The 17523-nt window shown below is 43.8% G+C and overlaps 1 protein-coding gene across 7 annotated transcripts in view; it reads left to right on the top strand.

The window, feature by feature from the left end:
* Positions 1-17523, top strand: part of PPP3CB (protein phosphatase 3 catalytic subunit beta) — a 136315-nt gene that overhangs the window by 98782 nt on the left and 20010 nt on the right. For 4 of the 7 annotated variants that reach the window (XM_073596505.1, XM_073596501.1, XM_073596502.1 and 1 more), the window contains one exon: positions 5274-5303. The exons of the other annotated variants lie outside the window; for them this stretch is intronic. In XM_073596505.1, coding sequence (XP_073452606.1) covers positions 5274-5303 — 30 coding nt within the window. The remainder of the gene's footprint in view (positions 1-5273; positions 5304-17523) is intronic. 7 annotated transcript variants of the gene reach the window in all.

Genomic DNA, 17523 nt, shown 5'->3' with positions numbered 1-17523 from the left:
ATGTAGGTGCAACAATATTTAAATCTTACAACACATTTTCCCAATTCTGCTTTTATTCCAGTCATTGTATAGCAGGACAATGCTGGTTGTCGTAAAGAATGGATGACAGTTGCATTTGTAGCCAGTAGTTGAGGAAATTCCAAACTGGACCAAAGCCTTTAAATGTGATTTAACACCAGAATTTTTGTTCACATAGCACTAATATTCTGGGCAGGTAAAGAGGTTTATGATTTCATGCTACAGGTAAACCGTGCAGTGGTCTAGACTGCCTATATAAGATACAGGAATACACTTACCCAAGAAGTGGACTTGTAGTTACTTATCACTCTTGCACGTGGCCTTGAGTTAGGTGTACAGCTGTACATATTAAAATACACTTGTTGCAGGCACACCCAGAAACCACCGCTTCAGTGTATTATTGCCCATTGAGATGTATTACAGAAAACGTTGTGTGAAGCTTTATGTGCAACTGTCAGCACGCGCATTTACATGTGCCCATGTACAGGCATGTTTTTCAAAATTCTACATTTGGAAAAATAAGCCTGTTTGTATAATTGGGAGTGTCAGCAGTTGCGTGCCTACACTGCACTTTGTGGTTTTCTTTTACACATCTCAAAAATACTCTCTAGTTGTGGCTCCTAGGCACCATAACAAGAAGCATATTTTACTATGTAGACAGCCATACACTTAATGTACTTTCATGTACAAGAGCCCTCGATAGCAGGGTAATGGGATACAGATTGTAGCATTGTTTGGTCATAAACAACCTAAGGCACAGTTAAAGGGTAACTCCTCTTTTGTGGGACAAAATAGCAAATAAAAAACAATAATAATAATACAGCATGTACAATTGTGACATAAGTCATATTGTAATTTGTTATTAAAGTGGATGTAAATAAACCCTCACATATACCCAGTGAAGTGAACAGCCTCAGATTATACACAGGGATGAAACAAATCTCCCTACATACGTTTTACATGTATATCTGCTGTCCTCAGCTTTATATAACGTTTAGAAAGTTCAGATCGTGTTAGATTTTCTCTTCCTGTGCAACACTACAGTGAAGCCTGGGCATACAGCTATGGCAGTTGATTGGAGGAAAGGCGCACACACCCCCTCTCCTCATAGGTAGAGACTTTCAGAGCTGATCGTTGAATAATTCAGGGCTCTTCTAATCTATTTATAGCATCCTCCCCAACACTAAACTTAGGCTGCTTTTATCATATGTGACAGAGAACTTGTCAGGAGTTACCAGGCTGATAACAGAAGAACAGAGCAGGGGACAGCTAAGAGACATACTGCTTTGAAGAGAGATAACAAAACACTGCAGATATGTGCTCAGCTCAATTTTCATGAATCGGGTTTACATCTACTTTAACCACTTCAGCCCCGGAAGGATTTGCCCCCTTAATGATCAGGCCATTTTTCGTTATAAACAAAAAAGGCCGATCATTTTGAAAAAAAAAATATATATATAGATTTTTAATTTTCTGCTATAAAGCACACCTAATAAAAAAATGTAAAACTAATTTCTTCATCAATTTAGGCCAATTTGTATTCTGCTACCTGTTTTTGGTGAAAAAAATTCCCAAAAAGCGTTTGGTTAACGCAATAGTTATAGCATCTATAAAATAGGGGATTTATGGCATTTTTATTATTAATTGATTTTTTACTAGTAATGGTGGTGATCAGCGATTTTTAGTGGGACTGCGACATTGTGGCGGACAGATCGGACACCGAACTGACATTTTTGACACTTTTTTGGGGAACCAGTGATATTATTACAGTGATCAGTGCTAAAAATATGCACTGACATTGTACTAATGGCACTGGCAGGGAAGGGGTTAACATCAGGGGCAATCAAGGGGTTAACTGTGTTCTCTGTGTGTTTCTAACTGTGTAGGGGGATGGGCTGCCTGAGACAACACACAAGACCCATCTTCCTGCATAGCAGAAAGACCGGATCTGTGTGTGATCCCCTGTCAGAACAGAGATCTGCCTTGTTTACTATGGCAGATCTCCGATCTGTCACTGCGGGGAATGATCGCGGGCAGATATAGAGTCCGCCGGAACTGCTGATTGGCTCCCCCACTGGCCAATCGACGCGCACGCCCACAGATCGCCGTTTACGAGTTACGGCGATTCGCACAGCCGAGTCAACCTGCCGCAGTATTACCGTGGCGACTGGTTGGCAAGCGGTTAAAATTACCTTTCATTTTCAATCTGAAGTGCTGTATATTCCTGTAAAATGCAATATGGCTATCTGTAGGCATTCTGTACACAGATGGTGTACAGAACGCCCCGTAGAAATGTATTTTCCTGCTTGTGGGATTGGCTTGCTGATTTTTCCCAGGCCATACTAAGACAAAAGTCAGATTTTGGGCATCCCCTGCAACAAAAATGTCAGTTTATGTGAGATACTCCTCCCAAAGGGAAATCACGTCTAAGGCGATGGAGACCTTGCAATTTTTCTAATTAGAGCCCTACAAGTGCAGCAGGTGATTGATAATTATGAAACCACTCCCATATTTCTTCACAATAACAAAAGGTAGGAATCTGCAACAAAGTGTGATCAAATCTTGGCAATATACATCGATCACCTAGAGAGGAATTTTTTTTTCTCAACAAAAGCGGAGTTACTCTTCAACATATCTGCATTGTGGTGTGGTACAGTTTTCTAATAATCCTGTTTCTCCCATGGTCCATAGGGATATACAGTACTGATGTAAAACCTGCTACAACAAATAAATAATGCAGATATGCGCATGGACCCCTGAGCTGTTGTGAATCTCCTTTTCCAGGGAAAGACCTTATGTTCTGCAAATTTGGGGAAAGAGGGATTGCTGCTAAATCTGCAAGAGGTTTAGTGTATTTACAGTGGAGTTTATCTTTTGATTCCTTTCTTGGTGGTACTAATATAGTAGTATCAGTTGTTGCCTACCCTAGTTTTAACAATCATACAAGGCATACTGCAACAAGAAATCTCTGAATACATATCTAACTAGATAACATTTCCGATGCTTTTTACTCAGTTACAGGCAGTCAACTTGCTTTATTTTAGTAAATCTAGGCTTCAGCCGGCCATAGATGGAGTGATTTTCTTGTTTGCAACCACGGGTTGCAAGAAATAAAATCTCTTGATTCCCCCATCAACCACAGTCAGTGCTGTTGTGTTCTCCCGGTGGGGGAGACATCCCTGCCAGGAGAGCACACAGTGATCATTGCTACTGGCTATAGCCGTTGGCAATAATCGCATGAAAAATCCAACAGGCTGGTAGTACCCTAGTTTAATAAACTTGGGTACAATCAGCCTGCCCATACATGGTTTGAGTCTGGGCAGGTCCCTGCTGAACCGGCCAAGATTCGAACCATCTATGGCCGGTTAAAGTGGATGTAAACCTGATTCATGAAATTTGACGTAAGCACATATATCTGTAGTGTTTTCTTCTCTCTCTAAAGCCCTGAGTCCCGTGTCTTTCTGCTGCATGGTTCTTCTGTTATCCGCATGATAACTTCTGACAAGTTCTCTGTCAACCTAGGTGAAACCAGCCTGAAATTTGTGTTGAGGGAGGTTGCTATAAATAGATTAGCAGAGAGCTTGTCTATTCACAGCACAGCACTTCACAGCTCATTCCTTCCTTCCTTTTGCAGAGTGGGGGTGTGTGCCTTTCCTCCAATCAGCTGTCTTGGCTATATGCCAAGAATCCACTCCCAGTGCTGAACAGGAAGAGAAAATCTCTAGCACGAAGAGTGCTTTCTAAAGAGTGTAGAAATATGCATGTAAAACTTCTGTAGGGAGATTTGTTTCATCTCTGTGTATCATCTGAGGCTGTTCACTTCACTGGGTATATGGGAGGGTTTACATCCACTTTAAGCTGGAGCATAGCAAGATGTGTTTCAATAGTCAGAAGTTTAGAACTCTCTGGGGCCTTTGCCAAAATATCTCACTGTACATTGCATTCATGACAAACCTTTTTTTAGCATCAGGTTGAACAGGGATGTCACTCACTCAGGACTGTCTGCATACTTGATATTTTCATATATAGAATTCTTCTTTGTGCACAGTGACTGCTGTAGTCTTCATAGGAATCTATAGAGTCCAGCTTGGACTAAGGAACAGGAACATGCAGCTGGTTTGTGCTAATGAAAATAGAGACCAACTTCAGCACATGGCAGTGGTGTTCAGCTTAAAGGTTTCGTAAAGACAGGTTTTTATCCTAATGCATTCTATTCATTGATAAAAAAAACCTTCTGTGTGTAGCAGCCTCCCCAGCCCCCCCCCCCCCCCCCCTTAAATACCTGAGCCCCATCTCTCTCCAGCGATGTCCACGAGTGTCTTAGCTGTCCGGGTCTTTCCACCTTATTGGCTGAGACAGCAGCGGCGCCATTGGCTCCCGCGGTTGTCAGTCAAAGTCAGTTAGCCAATCAGGGGAGAGAGGGGGTGGGGCCAGGTCAGGGCTCCATGTCTGAATTAACACAGAGAGCTGTGACTCCGCTCGGGTACCCCCCATAGCATGCTGCTTGCTGTGGGGGCACTCAACAGGAGCTAGGGACCAGGAGCAGCAAAGAGGGAAAAACCAACTGCATAGAGCTGGTAAGTATAACATGTTTGTTATTTTTTTTTAAACGAGACTTTACAATCATTTTAACACTGGCTTATCATACTAAGTCCTGTTGCAAAGGTAAGTGAAAATCTCCCCTCTATGGTTCTGGACACTTTTTCCAATTTGACAGTGTTTGAAACCCTGGTCCATTCCACCTAAAACCTATTTTTGGGTAATCTTGATAATGTTATTTGGTTCTTGTCTCAGGTTCCCTTTCTGCAGCTGTACTTTCCTTTATATGTGTGATGCAATGGCTATATTTTTGTACAGCAATATGTGCATGTTTGTTAGGAAGCATTTCAGTTTTATATTGACATTGACAAGAAAAGAAACCTGAATGCAAAACTGCCTATTAGAACTTTGTTTTAAATGTAGAACTTCATTAGCTCAATCATGAAAAAAAATATCCATTTTTCTTCTCATAATTATAAAAAAATGTACATTTCCTTCCCCTTTTAGTTTTCCATTTTTACTACCAGGCAACATTACATATCTAACAAATGTATTCTTCAAATGCATCTGTTGTGTACTGGAAAATGATGGGTATGATACAGATAATTGGGGTGGAAGCATATAATATAGAATTGGTCATTGCCTTTTCTGTTATCCGATATTACACTTCTCATCTTTTTCATTCATTTTGCATGCATCTGCTCACTTCTGTACAGCCACAGTTGAGGCAATTGAGGCTGATAAAGGTATGCTTAGTGTCAGAGGTCTGTTTGGGTTAACGTTTGTGTGATTTTGACCCAGTTTTTACTTGCACAACCAGAGATGGATCCCTTTATTGATCCGTCCCCCCTTTTTGTACTCCCAGATGAGTTACCCATTTTTGTTTGTTATCTATGGCATGGTGTATAGACTATCTTGGATCTGTTTACACCTCACTAGAATGTTTTCTGTGTGCTCTGTGTTCTGTGTTTGTGCAGTGCAAGGAAAGATCCAGTGTTTTCTAGATCCATTTCTTCTCTAGAAATTTTATTTATGCATGTCCCTAATCATAATTCCTCTGTGGCACATTTCGTTCATGTGGTTGTATAACTGTTCTGGTGGTGCAAGACATTTTATTTCATTTTTGTTTATTTAAAAAATATCACATTGTATTTAAATCTAATTGAAGGTTTTATTGTACCTGATCAAATGAAAAATCTCAGAGAGGATTTTCCTGAGTTAGTGAACAGGATGGCTTATGTTTCATTCACATGACAGTCATGTATGACCTGAGTGTTACCTTGTTCAGAGCATGATATATTGTTCACTGTATTTTTTAACAATGGGCATTGCATTTCTATGTGGATGGATTAACAGCTGTGAAGTTTGCTTTTATGAAGAATATACAGATTTAGTTGTGAAAACACAGTAGGTAGTTGGCAGAATTGCAGTGGAACTAGCCAGCTTAAATAGTTGAAATACATGTCCTGTAAACATTTTTATAATTTATACAGCATAGCCACCACTGTCTACTGTTGCAGTTGTCTCACCTGCCTGTTAACTGGACTGATGCGCAAAACCACTCTACTGGGGTTTTCCATCTTTTCCTAGCAGGTGCTTATCACCTCTAACTCTGGCCTCCAGTGCCTGAAAACAAGTTAGATTTGTAGCATGCTATTCAGTCCAACTGGCTCACACTGCTTAACCTCTCACTTTAATTTTCACTCTTAGGGCTGGTTCACACCACATGCGGTGGGACTGCATCAGACCACTATTCCAGCGCAGTTCCACCACATGGACAAGGCAAAAATGCCTTGTCTCCTATGTGCCTAGTTTGCATCATTATTTTGGGGTAATGTGTGGGTTCGGAGCACTGAGAAGAAATACTGCATGCAATACTTTTTATCAGTGCAGTGCAGCGCAGCAAGCCATTGCAGCGCAGCAAGCCATTGCCTCACACTGCACAGCTGGAAATTGAACCTTATGAAATATATGTGTGTGACATCTCAATAAAGTCCATTAAAAAATGGGAATCCTCCACCGCAGACTAGCCACTGCGTTGCAGTGCAGTGGCTAGTGTAAACCAGCCTTATCTGTACAGGGAGTTAGGAAAAGATAGTAAAATCACAGACTACTAACCGTTGTAATTTTAAATTCTTTAAAGCTGAACTCAAGGCAAACAGCTAAATATACACATAAAAGGCATATATGACAGTTGTTTTATTCATCAAAGAATTTGTATTGTTGGTTATCCATAACGAAGGTTAACACTGCCCCATCACACAGTCCGTTTAGAGACCTGACTTCTCTCTACTTAAAACGGAGCTCCACCCAAGAGGGTAAGCTCCGCTGGTTTGCATTCTCCCCCCCTCCCTCCACTGCTACATTTGGCACTTTTTGGGGGAGAGCGAGTTACCATGTTTTTACAGGTACCCACAGCTTTCTGGGATACACACAGGTCCCAGAATACTGCGGAACAATTCACAAAGCCATGACTTGCGCATGCACAGTAGAAAACCGGTTGTGGAGCTGGAAGGATTCACTGCCGATTTCCCTTACAATGCCGGCGCCTGCACCTGATGCCGATCGAAGAATCTGCTCGGGTGCCGACATCACTGACTCCCTGGACAGGTAAGTGTCCTTATAATAAAAGTCAGCAGCTACAGTATTTGTAGCTGCTGACTTTGATCTTTATTTTGGGAAACTGAAGCTCCTCTTTAAAGGGGTTGTAAAGGCAGAAGGTTTTTTTATCTTAATACATTCTATGCATTAAGATAAGCCTTCTGTGTGCAGCAGCCCCCCTAACGCTTACCTGAGGTCCCTCTGTCCAGCGATGTCCACGAGTGTCTCAGCCATCCGAGATTCTCCCTCCCTGATTGGCTGAGATACAGCAGTGGCACCATTCGCTGCTGCTGTCAATCAAAGTCTGTTAGCCAATCAGGAGAGGGAGCAGGCCAATTCTGGGCTCCGTGTCTGGACACAGGGGGCTGTGACTCTGCTCAGGTGCCCCTATAGCAAGCTGCTTGCTGTGGGGGCGATGACCAGGAGGGAGGAGCCAGGAGCACAGAAGAGGGACCTGAGAAGATGAAGATCTGGGCTGCTCTGTGCAAATCCACTGCAACAGAGCAGGTAAGTAGAACATGTTTATTATTTTTATAGGGAAAAAAAAAACGAGCCTTTACAATCACTTTAAGTTTATTATTACAACTGGATCTTCTTCCTGCCTTAGCCTGTGATTGTGCAGTTTAGTAGCAGCAGCAGACCTCTACCTGTCATTATGCTCTCACTTCCTGTCAAATTATCCCTTGTTAACGTATGAGCATTGCAGCATACACAGTTGACTTCTTGTCTAGCTTCTCTATCTCCTAGTCTGAACTTTGCTGCATAAGGCATTGCTAAATACTGATACCAAGTCAATTGTAAGTACTTAGACTAGTTACTTTTAAAAATATACTCAATAATTTGGTTTGCTTTAATCTCTCAGGAGTTCAGATTTAATACTTTTTTCTCTTTTGTTCATTGAAGGACGCAGCCATACTTCATGATGGATTGGTTTGATGTCACCATCTACAGGAGCAGGATGCTGGGTGCAACTAAAATAAAAACACACCCAGGAGACAGCCTTCTGGAGGTGGTCAAACCCCTCCGTCTGCAGCAAGGAGTTCGGTTATTTCCCAGCGTCTCAGGAGTTAGGACGTGGAGCTTTCTAGCTCCTTGGTTTTGCTTTTATTTTTGCTGATTTCTTTTTCTTTTCTTAGTTCCAATCGATGGATGTTGGCCCCGTCAATAGATTTTGGTTCCTGTCAATGTTTTTTTGTTCTGTCTTCAATCAAATGTGTTGAGTGATTGGCCGGATAGCATAGATCTGGGTAGTCCACCCAGCATCACCAACTAGTGCATGCCCTCCCTATTATACAGGGATCAGCTGTGGCAATTCTGTCTAACACAAAGTGGCCTGAAGGGGCGCAACCCCCTCAGTGGAGGCACACCGTTTCAGCGCTGCATATTGGCCGACAACACCCGGATCAATAATAGGGTCGGAGGTGGTTCCTCCCCCCACCTGTATATAGTACGCTGAAAAACTATAAGTCCTAGATTTGACTCCTACTGGGCCGTCCATGTTGGCGTTGCATCTGTTTACAGCATACGCTTACCCGAGGGGATCTTTTTACATCTCTTCACACCCCCTCCCCCATACATTTCTTATTTCGGGCAATGTTTATATTGGGGGCAGGATTAGTTCTCACTGAACAATTAGGGCTGGCGTTGAATTCGTTAATGTGCAGTTTCTTCTCTCACAGCCCTATCTGGAGCTGAATGAGTTCATGTACTGTATGATTCCTCACTCAGACTTATCTGGAGCTGATTGAATGGATGTACTGTTTGGTTTCTCACTTATAGCCTTCTCTGAAGCTGATTGCGTTAATTTGCTGTCTGTCTGGTGCTGAATGAGTTAAGTTATTTTTCTACTTTCAGCCCCATAACTCCTCTTTCTGCTCAGTGATGACTCATTCCTGAGCTATGCTTGGTTGAGTGTGACACATTCTAGACCACCTAACATTTCTCTCATATAGGAGCAATCTCAGGGCCAGGGGAGGGGTAGCATGTACAATGCTGGAGGCGCTGCTGATGCTATTTTTTTTTTGTGTCTTCCAAAACTGTTCCTCCCGGTCTCGCTTACTGGAGTGGACAGTTACGGATACACAAGCTTTTATTAAGGCTCCTGTGGCCCAGTAGGGGACCCCAGCAGTGCTACTTTGTCTTGCTTGTCATTTTCCTCTAGTGCTACAGGCTTCCACTCTTTTTTTTGGACGCAAGTCTAGCATTGTTGGAGTCCTCCGGACCCTGTGGAAGACTTTGTTTCACAAATGGAAAGGGCCATGCTACGCAAATCTGCTACCAAGCATCCCTTTCCACCTATGTCCGATGTGTCAGACGCTGAACCCTCCCCTTCGTTGGAGTCAGGGACTCCAAAGGCTGATTTCTCTGCTCCTCTTCTGATAGCGAAAAGGAGTTGCCAGTGGCAAAATTGGCTCATAAAAAAAGAGTTGGTCTCATCTCATTACAGCAGTCAGGGAAACTTTGAAGATGGCAGATTCTCCTCCCTAATCGACATATTCTTGAGTTCCCTACAGGACTCATAAATGCAAAAAGTCCTCCAAAATGTATGTATTCTCTATGACTCCTTTTTTTGATTTTATCTACAAGCCTTGGTTGCCCCCAACCAAGTCATTCTCTCTTCCCACGTGTTTTTTAGGCCACTATACCTTTGAGAGGAAGCATTTGTCAATAGGTAGTCTACCTCTCCTCTCCAGTAGTGGACCCTCCAGTTTCCATGCTAAATAAGGCTACCATCATTCCCTCTGAAGAATCTACTTCCTTTCGAGACCCACCTGACAGGAAGGTAAAGAGGACTGTGTGCACGGTTACATGGAGTCCTAAAAAGTTTATAAAGGTTTGTTTTATTTATATGTATATATATATATATATAATTATATATAATTTTTATATATAATGAACCATGTTATACTTACCTGCTCTATCTAATAGTTTTGCACAGAGCAGCCCCGATCCTTGTTTTCCGAGGTTTCCCGTTGGGACTCCTGGCTCCTCCCCTTCGAGTGCCCCCACGGAAAGCCGCTTTCCATGGGGGCACCCGTGCAGGCTCACCTCTGAGTCCCAGACAGCGGGACTCAACCTGTCTCCGGCTCCCGTGTCACTGGATTTGATTGACAGCAGCAGGAGCCGATGGCTCCTGCTGCTATTAATCTGTCCAATGAGGAGAGCTACAGCGGCTGAAGCCGCTGGGCTTGTGCACGTCACTGGATCGGATCAGGCTCGGGTAAGAAAAGGGGAAAGCTCTGTGAAGAGCTGCAGTACAGAAGGGTTTTCACCTTAATGCATAGAATGCATTAAAGTAAAAAACCTTGAGTCTTTACAATCACTTTAATTCGTCCAGTAGTTGCCTCTGCCATGGTCTCTCAGATCTTCACCAAATTGGCTAAGTTGTTACGCCAAGGCTTGGCTTTTGAACAAGTCTCTCCCACTTACATGGAATTAGCGGATCTACTGGACTCAGACCATGTGATCTCTCGCCTGTCTGTCTCTGCTGTTGTTTTACAGTGGCTTCTCTGGCTTAGGTTTTGGTCTAGATCAGACTTCCAAAAAGTCCTTACTGGCATGCCATTGGCAGGTAGCCACCTCCTTGGTGTGTCTCTAGACTAACTCATTAAAAACATCACCTTCCTAACTCAAATGCGGAAGACTAAGGACACACATCCACTTTCTCTGGATCCAAGTGTACTTGGCAGTCCAATGCCCCCAGGTCTACGGAAAGCCCTCCTCCGCATGAATGATCGCCCTCACCTCACCAACTCCATGTGGGGAGATGTCTCCTATTTGCAAACCACTGGCTTTTCCACTTTAGACAAATGGGTTCCCATGAATGTCTCCTGCAGTTGCAAGATTGTTTCCAACCTTTTCACCATTTTTTCCCCCTCTTTTTTTGCACCTTTCCCCTCATTCTTTAGCTGACTCACAACTTGCAATTCAAGGACTCCTACAGCAGGGATCGCTATACCTGGTTCCTCAGAAAGTTTCAGGGGTTTCTTTTCTACTCTGTTTACTGTCCCAACAAAGGACAGTATCTGTTCGATTCTGGTTCTAAAAACCCTGCCCACCTGTGTGGGGTGAAAAGTTTTTTTGTATGGAGTAAGATTGCTTCATAATAACCTTATGTCAACAGAATTTCCTTGCCTCAATTGATCTCAAAGACACTTACCTTCACGTCCCCATTTGCCACAATCGCCACCATTTCCTTCGGTTTGTGCTAGAAGAGATGCATTACCAATTCATTGCCTTGTCCTCTGGTCTGGTGTCAGCGCCACGTGTCTTCACTAAGTCACTAGCTCCAATCTTGGCTCTTTCATGTCTGTGCAAGGTAGTAATGGCAGGCTACCTGGATGACCTGCTCCTGTGAGCACAGTCTGCATCCGACCTCGAAGGAGATCTCTCATCACAGTCAAGATATTGGAGGAATTTAGTTCTGCTTTCATCCCCCACTTAGAGTACCAAGGTTTCTTCTGGACACCACCATAGCCAGGATTTTTCTTCTGCCAAACAAATCTCAAAAGTTACTCCTTTGTATCCATCGCCTAATTTCTCCATCTGTCTTTGCATGAGAGTTTTGGCGCTCATGGTGGCTGGTCACGCACAACACCGTTCCAGATCTCTGCAAAAGAGATTCTGACAAAATGGAACTTACTTGGGTTTGCTGAATCAGCTCATCCATCTACCTCCCAACATGCAGGTGCATCTCAAAATTTGAATATCATCAAAAGGTTCATTTATTACAGTAATTCAATTCAAAAAGTGAAACTCGTATATTATATAGATCAGTGTTTCTCAACCATTTTTCAGTCAAGGCACCCTTTTAAAATTCTCCAAAATCTTGAGGCACCCATTCTAAAATTAAAACAAAATGAATGGTTTTACATAATGCAACAACATCCACACATGTAGAATACCCAACATTCAAGGTGATGTATTCTTCCAAAGCAAACACACCTTTAAACACTGCTACTGTTCTCTACTCCCTCAGTTTCTTTCTTTCACTGAGCTAATTTGGCCCCGGTGCTGATAGAGGGGGGCAAACAAGGATGCTGTGCAGGTGCTCCACATCCTCCTTATCAACCAATGACATCATTGGCTGTTAGGAAGCTGACGGCTAGAAGATTGCAAATGGAAAACGTGACTAATTCTCAATGGCCACGACTGTGTCTTTGTGGCTTGTATTAATTTTTTGGGTAATTTTTAGACATTTTGCCGAGGCACCCTTGAAGAAACATGAAGGCACCCTGGTTGAAAAAGGCTAATATTGATTAATTGCACACAGTGATATATTTCAAGCATTTCTTTTATTTTGGATTATTATGGCTTACAGCTAGTGAAAACCCAAAATTCAGTATCTCAGAAAATTTAAATACATAAGACCAATAGAAAAAAAGGATTTTTAATACAGGAATGTTGGCTTACTGAAAAGTAGGTCCATGTACAATATAGTATGCACTCAATACTTGGAGGCGATCAGCCTGTATCACTGCTGAGGTGTTATGGAAGCCCAGGTTACTTTCATAGCAGCCTTCAGCTTGTCTGCATTATTGGGTCTGGTGTGTCTAATCTTCCTTTTGACCATACCCCACAGATTCTCTATGGGGTTTAGGTCAGGCGAGTTTGCTGGCCGATCAAGCACAATGATCCCATGATCATAAAACCAGGTATTGGTACTTTTGACAGTATGAGCAGGTGCCTGCTGAAAAATGAAATCAGCATCTTCATAAAGCTGATCAGCAGAGGGAAGCATGAAGTGCTCTAGAATTTCCTGGTAGAGGGCAGCACTGACATTGGACCTGATAAAATACAGTGAACCAACAGCATGGCTCCCCAAATCATCACTGACTTTGGAAACTTCACACTGGACCTCATGCGACTTGGATTCTGTGCCTCTCCACTCTTCCTCCAGACTCTGGGACCTTGATTTCCAAATGAAATGTAAAATGTACTTTCATCCGAAAAGAGGACTTTGGACCACTGAGCAACAGTCTTTTTTTTTTTTTTTTTTTTTCCTCAGCACAGGTAAGACGCTTCTGATGTCTCTGGTTCAGGAGAGGCTTGACACAAGGAATGCGACAGTTGTAGCCTAGATTTGTCTGTGTGTGGTGGCTCTTGAAGCACTGACACCAGCCGGTTCTTGTGAATCTCCCCCAAATTCTTGAATGTCCTTTGCTTCACAATCCTCTCAAGGCTGCTGTTATCCCTGTTGCTTGTGCACCTTTTTCCTTCCACTCAACTTTCCATTAATATGCTTGGATACAGCACTCTAAACAGCCAGCTTCTTTAGCAATGACCTTTTGTGACTTACCCTCCTTGACTCCAATGACTGTCTTCTGGACAACTGTCAAATTAGCAGTCTTCCCCATGATTGGGTAACCTTCTGAACCAGACTAAGAGACAATTTAAAGGCTCAGGAAACCCAGGTGTTTTGAGTTAATTAGCTGATTAGAGATCTACACCATGATTCTACAATATAGAACTTTTTCACAATATTCTCATTTTCTGAGATACTGAATTATGGGTTTTTGCTAGCTGTAAGCCATAATCATCAACATTAAAAGAAAGAAATACTTGAAATATATCACTCTGTGTGTAATGAATCTAAATGTATTTATTTATTTCAGGTACTTGTATAGCGCCGTCAATTTACGCAGCACTTTTACATATACATTGTACAATCACAACAGTCCCTACCCTCAAGGAGCTTACAATCTAAGGTCCCTAACTCACATTCATACATACTAGGGACAATTTAGACAGGATCCAATTAACCTACCAGCATGTCTTTTGGAGTGTGGGAGGAAACCGGAGTACCCGGAGGAAACCCACACAGGCACAGGGAGAACCAGCAACCCTTCTTTTTTTTTTTTTACTTGGGGAAAAAAAACAATTTCTTTCTCGTACATCACGGGACACAGAGCCTCAGTAATTACTGATGGGTTATAGGGTATCATTAGGTGATTGGACACACCCTAGACAGGAAGTTCAACCCCCTATATAACCCCCTCCCCTTCCTGGGGATACCTCATTTTTTTCGCCAGTGTCTTAGGTGTTGGTCATGAATAAGATATGCTGTGCTGAGCTCCAAAGGAATATCCTATACTGGGGCAAGCCATGCAGCCGGATCCATTCAAAGTGTCTTTTCCAGGCCGAATTGGATGGTACCCGGGCCTCGTGTCCGAAGAAACGAGGTTTTACCTGCAACGGTTCTCTTTATAGAGAGCTGGACCCCGGGATCCAGTATTTGTTTTTTTCAGCCATATCCCTGGTGGGGTGCTTTACGGGGCCAGAACTGTGGATCCGCCTATACATAGGGGGCCCCAGTCTCTGAAGGTTTTTCTCTAAACGGAGCCCACCGTGAGAGGTGAAGATTGGGTCTGTTGTAACAGAACCCTGCAGCTGGATAAGGTAAGGGAGACTCCTTGAGAATTTTTCCAGTTCTTATAAGGTTTCTCCTTTAAGTAAATGTATGCTATGTCTATAGTCGCCACCAGGGGCTGTCAAGAGCACATACCTTTTCATGCTTGATCTGTCTTGTCTGTGTCCACGCTGTACGCTCCTCCAAGCCATGCTCCAGGTAGTATGTGGGAAGGGGGGTTTTTCCTACAGGGATTCTTCCCCCACGGCTTAGGTAAAGGCACAGGGAAACGGTAGTATGCTGCACCGCACGCCGCCGTCATTACAGCGGCTTCCCATCCACCGGCCCTCCTCTCTCCTCGCCCCCCCTTCATGCTATCCAAGGATCTAGAGCCTCGGCTCGCGCGGGAAACAGTATTTTTTTTTTTTTAAAGACGGGAGGGGTGGCGGGGGGGGGGGGGGGGGTGGCGGGGTGGAGCGTTAACGCAATGTCAGCGTGGTGAAACGCTCACATTGCAGGCTGCATACAGGCTATAAGGTGCACTCTTTTCAGATGCACACGGCCTATGGAGGGACACAGAGCAGACGAGCGCATGTGAGGTGGGAGACACAGGCATTCCCAGGCAAACATTTACTTGAGCAACAGACTGAGACTTGGTAGCAGCGGCAGTTGCTGAACTACATTGCTCAGCAGTCAGTGCATTCTGGTAGTGCCTCTGCTTTTTGTGTTTTGCACTAGGAGCAAAAGAGGTACATATACCCCGAAAAATAGGAGCTCTAAGGGACTCCCTCAGGCTCTGAGGACCCCCCTTCTGCAGCACCCTCCCCCCTGAAGGACAGGGGGAGCCGGGCCAGGGGGAGCCGTCGGGGTCAGGGGCTGCAGCTGCTTCTGGCACTTCAGCCCCTGTATACAGTACACAGGAGGTTCTTTCCTCAACCATTAATGGATTAGAGAAAAGACTGGTGGCCTTAAGCGCATCTTCACTCTGTGAAAGAAAACGCACTAGGTCCCCCTCTGCCACCCAGGACCCTCAAACAGAGGCACTCTGGGGGAAAAAAGGAGAGGAATCCCTCTGAGGATTGGGATGAGACTTATGATTCCTCCTCTAAGGAATCAAGTGGAGAAGGGCCCTCTTCAGCTTCTCAGGATGAGAAGGTGTTAGTGCAAATTTTGGCTGGATTGGTCCGCTCCACATTCAGGTTACCCGTATCTGAGTCAGTTAAGAACCCTCCTTTGGTTTGGGTTCACTGAAGCCTCCTCAAACTACACATGCTTTTCTGTTTATGGTTACTAAAAAAGCTTATTTATTCTGAGTGGGATCACCCAGATAAACATTTTTCCGCCTAAAAAAGTTATGGAGGAAAAATTTACTAAGATGGGGGGGTATATCGGCAGTTGACGCCGCCATTCCTCCGTATATAAGTCTGGCTTGTCTTGTCGACAACGCTCAGATACCTAGGGATCCAACTGATAAGAAATTGGAATTCCTGTTGAAAAGTGTTTTTCTTGGCAGGTTCAGTGGCAGAAGGTCCTAATAGCTCAACCTGCAGTGGCAGCAATCAGTTTGTCAATACTTGAGAGACCATGTTAAACAGGTCCTCAAAGTTTTACCTGAACAGCAAGCCCGGGGGTTTGTCAACCTACCAACGGCTTTGTGTTTGCTGTTGACGCAATCAGAGATTCTATCATCCAAACCTTTCGCCTTGCGCTTGGGTTGGTACATATGCGTAGAATCTTATGGTTGAAAATTTCAGCCGAATCACCATATAAGAAGCTTCTGGCTGGGTTTCCCCTTCATGGTGCAAGGCTGTTCGGTTTGGATTTGGTATACGTCCCTCTTTTAAACACGCGACGTCCTCCTGTCAGGCTCAAGAAATAAATCTCAGAGTCGACCCAGGGACAAAAGAAGTCCTGTGGGAGGAAGCCTACTAGACAAGACGCTAAAGCCTCTTTATGAAGGAGTGCCCCTGCTCGCTCGGGTGGGGGGAAGACTGCTACAGTTCTCAAGGCTCTGGTAGGAGGATTTCCAGGACAGATGGGTGATGTCCACATTAACTCTAGGTTACAAACTAGAGTTCCGAAAATTCCCCTCTTCTAGTTTCCTTAGATCAAATGTTCCCAGAGACCCAGAGAAAAAGAAGTCTCTCTTCTAGCATTGGTGCGACTATTGTCGCAAAAAGTTATCGTGGTTGTTCCCACGCAAGAGCAGGGATTGGGGTTTTATTCAAACCTTTTCACGGTTCCAAAACCAAATGGAGATGTCAGACCCATTTTAGATTTTCAAGGATCTAAACCGATTCCTAAAAATACGATCCTTACGCATGGAATCGTTCCGATCGGTAGTCTCCATCCTACAAGAAGGATAATTTCTGGCATCAATAGACATCAAGGACGCATACCTGCATGTACCTATTTTCCCTGCTCATCAAAAGTACCTGCGTTTCTAAGTAGAAAAACGCCACTTTCAGTTTATAGCTCTGCCTTTCGGGCTAGCTACTGCACCTCGGGTGTTTACAAAAATCTTGGCCCCTCCGCTGGCCAGATTAAGGGCCCAAGGTATAACGGTGATAGCATACCTAGACGACCTGCTCTTGATAGACCGCTTGGTAGCCCGCTTGGACCAAAGCTTGGTCACCACAGTCAACTACCTGGAATACCTAGGTTGGCTCCTCAACTCAGAAAAGTCTTCTTTGAAACCAGTAAGAAGACTAGAATATTTAGGTCTGGTCATAGATACAGCCCAGAAGAGGGTATTTTACCCCAGGCAAAGATCAGTACCATAAAAGAACTGATTCAGGTAGTCAGGGCAAAGAAAGATCCTCCTATTCGCCTTTGTATGAGGCTACTGGGGAAGATGGTGGCTTCATTCAAAGCAGTTCCCTATGCTCAGTTTCATTCGAGACTGCTGCAAAACAGTATCCTGTCTGCCTGGAACAAGGAGGTTCAGGCATTGGATTTCCCGATGCATCTGTCTCCTACAGTGCGTCAGAGCCTCAGTTGGTGCTTGATACCCGAAA

The sequence above is a fragment of the Aquarana catesbeiana genome, linkage group LG08, assembly GCF_042186555.1.
Source record: "Aquarana catesbeiana isolate 2022-GZ linkage group LG08, ASM4218655v1, whole genome shotgun sequence".
NCBI lineage: Eukaryota > Metazoa > Chordata > Amphibia > Anura > Ranidae > Aquarana > Aquarana catesbeiana.
This window is presented reverse-complemented; position numbering and strand designations above follow the sequence as displayed.